The sequence below is a fragment of the Dipodomys ordii genome, unplaced genomic scaffold, assembly GCF_000151885.1.
Source record: "Dipodomys ordii isolate 6190 unplaced genomic scaffold, Dord_2.0 Scaffold46, whole genome shotgun sequence".
NCBI classification, from domain to species: domain Eukaryota; kingdom Metazoa; phylum Chordata; class Mammalia; order Rodentia; family Heteromyidae; genus Dipodomys; species Dipodomys ordii.
Genome location: NW_012267262.1, coordinates 99,021 through 109,178, shown reverse-complemented (window position 1 = coordinate 109,178; position 10,158 = coordinate 99,021). Strand labels below are relative to the sequence as shown.

Here is a 10,158-nt window from a genome sequence, read left to right as displayed (position 1 = left end):
AAAAAAGACAGACAGACAGGGAGAAAGGGAAGGAGGGAAAGAAGGAAGAGAAGGGAAAAGAAAAAGGAAAGGAGAAGAGAAAAAAAAGAGTATGTGCCACATATGGGGGGGGGGTGGAAGCCAGTCAATAGAAAGTGTCCAAGGAAGATCTACTAAGTAATTACTTTAAATCAACTATTTGAAATGTATTAAAAGACCTAAAAGAAAAGCCAGGTACTGATAGCTCACACCTATAACCTTAGCTATTCAGGAGGCTGAGATTTGAGAATCACAATTAGAAGCCAGCCTGAGCAGCAAAGTCTGTGAAATTCTTATATCCAATAAAATAACTCAGAAGAAGCTACAAGTTGCACTGTGTCTCAAGTGATAGAGTACTAGCCTTGAGCAAAAGAAGCTCAAGGGCTGGGAATGTAGCTTAGTGGTACAGTGCTTGCCTTGCATGCATGAAGCACTGGGTTTGACTCCTCAGTACCACATAAACAGAAAAAGCCAGAAGAGGTGCTATAGTTTGAGTGGTAGAATACTAGCCTTGAGCAAAAAGAAGCTCAAGTACAGTGCCCAGGCCCTGAGTTCAAGCCCCAGGACTGGCAATGAAAAAAAAAAGAAGAAGAGAGAGCTATAGCTATACCACATTATGAACATACTATATACCACTGAATTTGAATATTTTAATTAATTTTGTATTACATGGACTTCCCTACATTTACTAAAAAGAAAACTGAATAAGAGTTTAACAAACTTATAAGACTCTAGCAAGAGTGCCAACACGCACATTTGGCCAAACTATCCTTCAAAACCAAAGGAGAATTGCAGCTAAAATAAAGAAGAAGCAGGGGCTGGGAAGGTGGCTCAGTGGTAGAGCGCTTGCCTTGCATGCATGAGGCCCTGGGTTCAATTTCTCAGCACCACATAAGCAGTTAAAGCCGGAAGTGGTGCTATAGCTCAAGTGGTAGGGCGCTAGCCTTGAGCTGAAGAGCTGAGATACAGAGCCCAGGCCCAGAGTTCAGGTCCCACAACTGACCAAAAAAAAAAAAAAGAAGAAGAAGGAGGAAAAGAAGGAGAAGAAGGATGAGGAGGGGGAGGAGGAAGAGGAGGAGGAGGAGGAGGAGGACAAGGAGGAGGAGGAGGATTCCTAGTTACTCAGAAGGCTGAAATCTGAGGATTGTGGCAGTGTGGACAAAAAAGGCTAGGGTAGACAAAAAAAGGCCATGAGATTCTTATCTCCTATTAAGCAGAAAAGGCTAGAAGTAGAGCTGTAGCTCAAATTACTACTCTACTGAGTGCCAGCCTTAAACAAAGAAAGCCAAGCAAGGACTGGGAATGTGGCTTAGAGATAGAGTGCTTGCCTAGCATGCATGAAGCCCTAGGATCAATTCCTTAGTATCACAAACAGAAAGAAAAAAAAAAAAACAAACACCAGAAGTAGCACTGAGGCTCAAGTGGTAGAATGCGAGCTTTAAGCAAAAGAAGACCAGGGACAGTGCCCAAGCCCTGAGTTCAAACCCCAGAACTGGCCAAAAAAAAAAAAAGACAAGCAAGAATATGAAGCTCTGAGTTCAGGTCCCAGCATTAAAAACAAAAGAGGCGAGGGGACTGCAAAATCCTATGTTGGCAAAGGTACAACTGCTTAGAAAGTTCTGATTTGGTTTCTAATCGAGCTACACTTACACTACCCCATAACCCACTTCTGTTCCTTATAGGTATTTATTTACTCAAATGATAATGAAGACATAAGGGAGTGGAACATATTTGTGGCTCAAACCTGTCATCTTAGTACTCAGCCTACTCAGGAGACTGACATTTGAAGATCCCAGTTCAAATACAGCCCAGGAAGAAAAGTCTGAGAGACAATTATCTCCAATTGGTCAGAGGTGGAGGTGTAGCTTACCAGCCTTGAGCAAAAAAACCAAACACCAAGCCCCTGGGTATTGGCAAGCCGCAGTACTGGGACCAAAAACATAGTGAAACAAGAAATGCAGACATAGGACTATGAAAATAGACAAGTATACATATCAGTTTTATTCACAATGACTCAAAACTAGAAAAATCCTAAATATACATTAGCATATGTGAAGAGTGTTTAAAATATATAAACAAGAGCCGGGCACTGGTGACTCATGCCTGTAATCCTAGCTACTCAGGAGCTGAGATCTGAGGATTGCAGTTCAAAGCCAGCCTGGGCAGGAAAGTCCATGAGAATCTTATCTCCAATTAACCACCAGATAACTGGAAGTGGCACTGTGGCTCAAGAGGCAGAGCACTTGGATTGAGCTGAAGAGTAGAGGGACAGCGTCCAGGCCGAGTTTAAGCCCCTTTTTAATTAAAAAGGGGGCTGGGAAGGTGGCTCAGGGGTAGAGTGCTTGCCTTGCATGCATGAGGCTTGGGTTCAATTCCTCAGCAACCACATAAGCAGAAAAAGTCGGAAGTGGCGCTGTGGCTAAAGTGGTAGAGCGCTAGCCTTGAGCTGAAGAGCTGAGGGACAGTGCTCAGAGTTCAGACCCCACAACCAACAAAATAAATTATATATAAACAAAAGAATACTCAAACAAAAAAAGAAACAAGTTATTGATATACCCAACAACATGTGCGAATCCCAAAATAAGGAGTCAGGTAGAAAAGATTATTTGTTTTTTCATATAAAATTCAAGAAAATGAGACCAGAGATGGAGGGATGAACTTCAATCAAGAGCAAGCAACATTCAGAGTTACCAGAAATTTTCTGTAACTTTATCATGATGGTGACTGTATCTATGAAAACTCAATGCACTATATATTTTGAATAGCATAGCTTATTACACATAAATGTCACATCAATGACATTTTTATTGGTTTTTGTTCTGTTTTTTGGTTGTGGGATTTGCACTCAGGGCCTGGGTACTATCCCTGGGCCTCTGTGCTCAAGGCTAGCACTCTACCACTCTGAGCCACACTTCTGGTTTTTGAGTGGTTAATTGGAGATAAGAGTCTCATGGGGACTTTTTTACCTGGGCTGTCTTCGAACCACGATCCTCAGATCTCAGCTTCCACAGTAGCTGGGATTACAGGTGTGAGCCACTGGAACCCAGCTTGTTTTGTTTTTTTAAGAAATAGTATAGAGTGATCACCCTTAGGGAGAAAAATGGAAGGGACTCACCTGGGTTTGTGACAATTATGATTTTGCAGTCAGGACTATGCTGTATTATGTTAGGAATGATTGACTTCATAATAGCCACATTACGCTGCACTAGGTCAAGGCGACTTTCTCCTTCCTTCTGCCTTGCCCCTGCTGTGACAATAACTAATTTGGAATTTTTTGATATGCTGTAATCTACAAAGGAAATGAAAGACAGTATTTGGATCAAGACTGCCATCATCACTGCACTTTAACTCTCTAAGAGTCTGTTATATGGCCAGGTACTATGGGCTCATGCTGAGCCTTGGCTCAGCAACAAAATACCCAACTGGCAAGAGTTCAAGGCCCCGAGTTCTGTACCCATTACCAAAAAAAAAAAAAAAAAGTCTTATGTATACTCTTGTTGTTTTACCCTCACGTCTGGCATTTTCAGATTGACTTTCCATGAGATATTTGTATAAACCGAAGAAGACCCTTGTCATTACAACCAGCCAGCATCAAACTTTGTAACTGACCACTCTCTCCTTCAGTACACATTCTCATTTGTCATCCCACTGTCAGGAAAGCTCTGTACTTTTTAGTAACACCCTAACTAATCAGAAGCTTAGAACCCTGAGAATTTCTGTCTGTTTTAGGATTCTAAAATCAGGATCCTATTTACTTCCAATTATTATAACGAACTGTATTTGAGAACAAATAAAAACAAGGTGTCTTTTGTTTTTTGTCAGTCATGGGCTTGAACTGAGGACCTGTGCTATCCCTGAGCTTTTTCACTCAAGGCTAGCATTCCATCACTTTGAGCCCACAGCACCAATTCCAGTTGTCTGGTGGTTAATTGGCGATAAGAATCTCAAAAGGGGGGGGGGAGGGAGGAGGCTGGGAAGGGATGTGAAGGGTAAACCAAAGGAGGAGGCTGCAATGCTTGGTAAGGAATGTACACATTATCCTGCCCATGTAATTGTAACCCCTCTGTACAGTATGTTCACAAATAAAATTAAATTAAATTAAAAAAAAAGAATCTCAAAAACTTGCCTGTCCAGGCTGGCTTTGAACAGAGATCCTCACATCTCAGCCTCCTGAATAGCTAGGATTACAGGAGTGAGCTACCAGCATCCAGACTGCTTAAGATTTTTTGGAAACTCAAGTTAAGAGCTACCTTGTTGCTTCTTAGCAGCCTTTACCCAGACTAAAGTGTCTTAAGTAACTGTATTTTATTTGCATGGTTCACAGAGATAGGGAAAAGAGAATTCTTTTTAGATTGTCTTTATATGAAGAATACAATTGAAGAATTTGTAAATGAAAGCAATCAGCAGCTGTCTCAAAATAGAACAAAGACTCAGAATACGGAAAATAAAGAAGACAACCAGCAAGAAGATGGGGGTAGGGATAGATAGGGTAGTGGGTAGGAGGTAATTTTGATCAAGGTATATTATATACACATACCAAAAGATGTTATGATGAAACATTATTTTGTACAATTAATACATATTAACAAAATAACTGAAATTGTTCTTTTAGGTACAAGAGAGACACGAATATAAAGGAACATAATTAAAATGTAGTGTTTCCTAGCTAGTCAGGAGGCTTGCAGTTTGAAGCCAGCCAGGCAGAAAAGTTCATGAGACTTTTATTTCCAATAAACTACTCAGAAGAAGCTGGAAGTAGAGTTGTGGCTCAAGTGGTAGATTCCTAGCCTTGATCACAAAGAGGCTCAGGGATAGCACCCCAACCCTGAGTTCAAGCCCCAGGATGAGCAAAAGAAAAAAATGTGTTGTGTGTGTGCTAGTACTGGGTCATGAATTCAGGACTGGGCATTACCCTTTAACTTTTTTGCTCAAGGCTAGTGCACTCTACCACTTGAGCTATACCCTCTACTTCTGGCATTTGGGAGGTGAATTGGTTAATTAAGACCTTTACAAACTTTCCTGTTGTGGGTTTGTCTGCCCAGGCTGGCTTTGATTCACAATCTTCAGATCTGTTTCCTGAGTAGCTACAATTACAGGCATGAGTCACTAGCACCCAATTAAAAATAATAAAAAATGTAATAGGGTTTATGATAAAAATTACTTCATGAGAGTCTTTAAATTTCTCAATACTTCAGCAAAAAAAAATTAAACTTTAAGAAACACACTGCAAAACTCCAATTAGCTGAGCCATACTTAAAGGTCTTACCTTATGAGAAAAATCACTACATTTCTAAATACATTATATACATGTATATGTCAATATAAAATGTATATACTGACTAGTATTTTTAAATGAGGTAACCACCTCCAGTGTCCATCATGTCAGGTAAGAGGATGTCAGTAGTGGGGCTTGAACTCTGGGCCTGGGCGCTGTCCCTGACCTCTTCAGCTCAAGGCAACTGCTCTACCACTTGAGCCACAATGCCACTTCTAGTTTTCTGGTGGTTAACTGGAGATAAGAGTTTCACAGAGGGCTGGGAAGGTGGCTCAGTGGTAGAGTGCTTGCCTTGCATGCTCGAGGCCCTGGGTTCGATTCCTCAGCACCACATAAGCAAAAAGAAAAAAAGCCGGAAGTGGCGCTGTGGCTCAAGTGGTAGAGCGCTAGCCTTGAGCTGAAGAGCTGAGGGACAGCGCCCAGGCCCAGAGTTCAGGCCCCACAACCGGACTAAAAAAATAAATAAATAAAGAGTTTCACAGACTTTCTTCCCCTGTTTGGCTTTGAACCAATATCCTCAGATCTCAGCCTTCTAAGTAGCTAGGATTACAGGCATGAGCCACAGGTGCCCAGCAGGTAAGAGGATTTTCTTTTTCTTTTTCTTTTTTTTGTCGGTCATGAGGCTTGAACCCTGGGCTTGGGCACTATCCCTCAGCTCTTCAACTCAAGGCAAGCACTTTAACCACTTGAGCTACTGCACCACTTCCAGTTTTCTAGTGGTTTATTGGAGATAAGAGTCTCAGAGACTTGGGCTGGGAAGGTGGCTCAGTGGTAGAGTGCTTGCCTTGCATGCCTGAGGCCCTGGGTTTGATTACTCAGCACCACATAAGCAAAAGGAAAAAAGCCGGAAGTGATGCTGTGGTTCAAGCAGCAGTAGAGTGCTTGCCTTGAGCTGAAGAGTGAAAGGACAGCACCCAAGCCCAGAGTTCAAGCCCCACGACTGACAAAAAAAGAAAAGAAAAGATTTATAGAAACTGGGCACTGGTCACTCACACTCATAATCTAATCCTAGCTACAAGAGGCTACTGAAGAGGTTCAAGGTTTGAAACCAGCCTGAGCAGAAAAGGACAGCACATGAGATTCTTTTGTTGTTGTTGTTGGTTGTGGGGCTTGAACTCTGAGCCTAGGCGCTGTCCCTCAGCTCTTCAGCTCAAGGCAAGCATTCTACCACTCTGAGCCACAGCACCACTTCCAGTTTTCTGGTGGTTAATTGGAGATGAGTCTCACTTTCTTGTCTGGGCTGGCTTTGAACATTTATCCAGATCTCAGCCTCCTGAGTAGTTAGTATTACAGGTGTGAGCCACCAGCACCCAGCTGTCACATGAGATTCTTATCTCCAATTAACCAGCAAAAAGCTGGAAGTGGAGCTCTGGCTCACATGTTAAGAGTGCCAGCCTTGAACAGAAAAAGCCAAGTGAGAATACAGAACTCTGAGTTCATGCCCAATATTTATGTCAGTAAGAAGCAAATGCATAGAAAAAGGAAAGTAGACAGGATTTATACTTTTCCATATTTTTCAAATTTTCTCCAATTATAATAAAAAGGTTTTTAACAGAGTCTGGCTGGGCACTGGTGGCTCACATCTCTAATCCTAGCTACTCAGGAGGCTGAAATCTGAGGAATATGGTTCAAAGCCAAACAGAATAGTAAAATCTATGAGACTCTTATCTCTAATTAAAGACACACACACACACACACAAAGCTGGAAGTGGAACTGTGGCTCAAGTGGTAGAGTGCTAGCCTTGAACAAAATAAAGGACAGCACCCAGGCCCTAACTTCAAGCCTCAGAACCAGCCTCCCCCCAAAAAGTCTGTACATTGTGAGGGGCCGGTGGCTTAGACCTGTAATCCTAGCTACTCAGGAGGCTGAGATCTGAGGATCGTGGTTCAAAGCCAGCCACAGCAGGAAGGTCCATGAGACTCTTATCTCCAATAAAACCACCAGAAAACTAGAAGTGGCGCTGTGGCTCAGAGTGCCTTGAGCTGAAGAGCTGAGGGACAGCGCCCAGGCCCAGAGTTCACACCCCATGACCCACCAAAAAAAAAAAAAAAGTCTGTATATGTCTTAATAACATAATGATAATTTAAATCTTACATTTATTGATGTCAGTTTAATAAAATTCACTATTCTTTTAAAAGTTCTGAAAGTAACTATAAAACTAAAATTACCTTTTCCACCAACAATCTTTGAAGTAGTAAGGAAAATACTGCCATGCAGAAGATCCAGTGTTTCTCCCCTCAATTTGTCTGCTTCAGCATCAACAAGGGCAAGTTCATCAACCAATTCCTAAAACACATGAAAGTTCTGAATAAAATGTTCCTACTCTTTTTAAATTTAATTCACTTTATTGTTATTATAAACACGATGTACAGAGGGGTTACAATTACATGAGTCAGGTAATGAGTACATTTCTTTCCTACAGTGTCTTCTATTCCCTCACTCTCTCCCTATCCCTCTCCACCTAAGTTTTAAAAGAATGAGAAAAATTTTGAATCCTAGCTACCCAGGAGGCTGAGATCTGAGGATCATGGTTCAAAGCCAGCTGGGTCCTGCCCATGAGACCCATCTCCTGCACCACCAGAATATCGCAAGTGGTACTGTGGCTCAAAGTGGTAGAGCCCTTGCTTTGAGGGAAAGAGCTCTGGGACAGAGCTCAGGCCCTGAGTTCCAGCTCCATGACCGAGGAGAGACTGACTGCCCAACAACTAAGTCAAGGGAGGACATCTACACCCACATATACAGAGACCGTGTCTTGTTCTGTCTGAACTGGACACAGTATTACTTGAAGTCAGTCTACTCAGACATTTTCCAATTACACAAATATATAAACTCTGCTTACTGTAATTTTGTTTTGCTTTTCTTTTTTCTTTTTTTTTGTTTTGGGACAGAGTCTTACAATGTAGTTTGGGCTGGACAGAACTTGATCTCCTGTATCAGCGTCCTGACTGCTGGCATGTGTCCGATTGTACATTGATCCTCCTACACACACTTCTGGCTACAGGTGTGCGCTGCTGCCTCGAATGTTCCTTAAGTCGGATCAAGATTCAACGGATGAGAGGAAACTTGTTTGCTGTGAAGGCCTAAATCGTGCAACCCTGAATCCAACACCTTTAAGACCCAAAAGTGCTTACTGCATTTGCAGGCCCAGGCTGGGTTCATCATTTACCTTCATCAAGATACAAATAGCACAGGCCATGCCTACAGAACCAGCTCCAACAATGGTGATCTTACAATTGGGGATGTTATCTTCTGCAGCTACCTTGGAAATAAGCTGCTCTTTGATAGTTGTCATTTTGGGGCCCTGCTAAGAAAAATGCCGGGTTTTGAGTGAAAACAACCTCTCCTGGCAGTTAGGAAGTGGTCACCACACTGAACATCTAAGGAAGCCAAGAGGGCCTGAGTTTGTAGGATGGCCGGGACCAAGGGTGGAGGGAACCCAAAGAGATCCAACTGGCTAAAGCATGTGGGGCTAAAACAGGCTTCTGCCTATCCGTGCAAGGGCTCTTAGTTTGTCCACCCCAGCCCCAGCTGGTTTTCACCCAGCACCAGATGCTCACAAATGATCTGTTTACCGCCACTCAGAAGTCCCCAAAGCGCCACCCACTGTCCCCTAAAGAAGGAAAACTGAAGAACACCGAGAAAAGAGCCCAACTGCAGCGAAGCCCATTGAACGTTACACACCCAGGAAGCAACGGCAAACTGACCCACCCCCGCGCTCACGCACGCCCCTTACGTCAGCACGCAGGCATCGCCCCCCCCCCGCCGCCGAGCGCATGCGCGTTGGGCAACATCGGGCAAAGAGAGATGGGTTTGCTGAGGCTGCGGCAGCTGGCCGAATCCTGCGGGGAGAGCCTAGCGAAGCGCATGGATCAGACAGGCCTAATTTGCAACTTTCTGAAAAGGCGTGCTGCGTGACCCTAAGTCCTCCAAAATGAAAGGAATTTGAGTAAAAGGTAGTCTTGGGAATGATTATCCTTTTTTTTTTTTTTGGTCAGTCGTGAGACTTGAACTCAGGGCCTGGGCTCTGTCCCTGAGCTCATTTGCTCAAGGCTAGCTCTCTACCACTTTGAGCCACAGCGCCACTTCCCTTTTCTGTTAGTTAATTGGAGATAAGAGTCTCCTGGATTTTCCTGCCCCAAGTGGCTGATTATCCCTTTTGATCACGACCTCTCCAACACATCTACTTACAGGCAATATAAGAGAAAGATCTGAGGATCTCAGTTTGAAACCAACCCTGGCAGGATAGACTGTGAGACTCTCATATTCAATTCAAAAAGCCAGAAGCAGAACTATGGCTCAAGTGGTAGAGAGCTAGTCTTAAGGCCGGGTGCTGGTGGCTCATGCCTGTAATCCTAGCTACTCAGGAGGCTGAGATCTGAGGATCGCGGTTCAAAGCCAGCCTGAGCAGGAAAGACAGTGAGACTCCTATCTCTAATAAACCACCAGAAAACCGGAAGTGGTACTGTAGCTCAAGTGGTAGAGTGCTCCCTTGAGCTGTAGAACTGAGGGACAGCGCCCAGGCCCAGAGTTCAAACCCCACGACCTACAAAAAAAAAAAAAAAAAAGCTAGTCTTAAGTGGAAAAAGCCAAGCCAATGCAGAGGGCCGAGTTCAAACCCCACGACCGATAAGAAAAATTTTGTAACTTCAAGAGCAGGAGCTGGAATCACCTTTAAATATCCCTTGAAAGCCAGATAGCAGGGCTGGGAAGGTGGCTCAGTGGTAGAGCGCTTGCCTTGCATGCTTGAGGCCCTGGGTTCGATTCCTCACCACCACATAAGCAAAAAGAAAAAAAGCTGGAAGTGGCGCTGTGGCTCAAGTGGTAGAGCGCTAGCCTTGAGCTGAAGAGCTGAGGGACAGTGCCC

The 10,158-nt window shown here is 43.5% G+C and overlaps 1 protein-coding gene across 4 annotated transcripts in view; it reads right to left on the bottom strand.

The window, feature by feature from the left end:
* The window catches only part of LOC105988070 (L-lactate dehydrogenase C chain-like), a 39,814-nt gene extending 30,827 nt beyond the window's left edge, over positions 1-8,987 (bottom strand). For 3 of the 4 annotated variants that reach the window (XM_013019560.1, XM_013019563.1, XM_013019562.1), the window contains exons 1-4: positions 8,867-8,956; positions 8,461-8,595; positions 7,463-7,580; positions 3,134-3,307 (exon numbers count right to left, since the gene is read on the bottom strand). In XM_013019560.1, the coding sequence (XP_012875014.1) occupies positions 3,134-3,307; positions 7,463-7,580; positions 8,461-8,586 (418 nt within the window). In that variant the 5' untranslated portion in view covers positions 8,587-8,595; positions 8,867-8,956. The other variant, XM_013019561.1, reaches the window with a different exon arrangement.
* Positions 8,988-10,158: the final 1,171 nt, after the last annotated feature.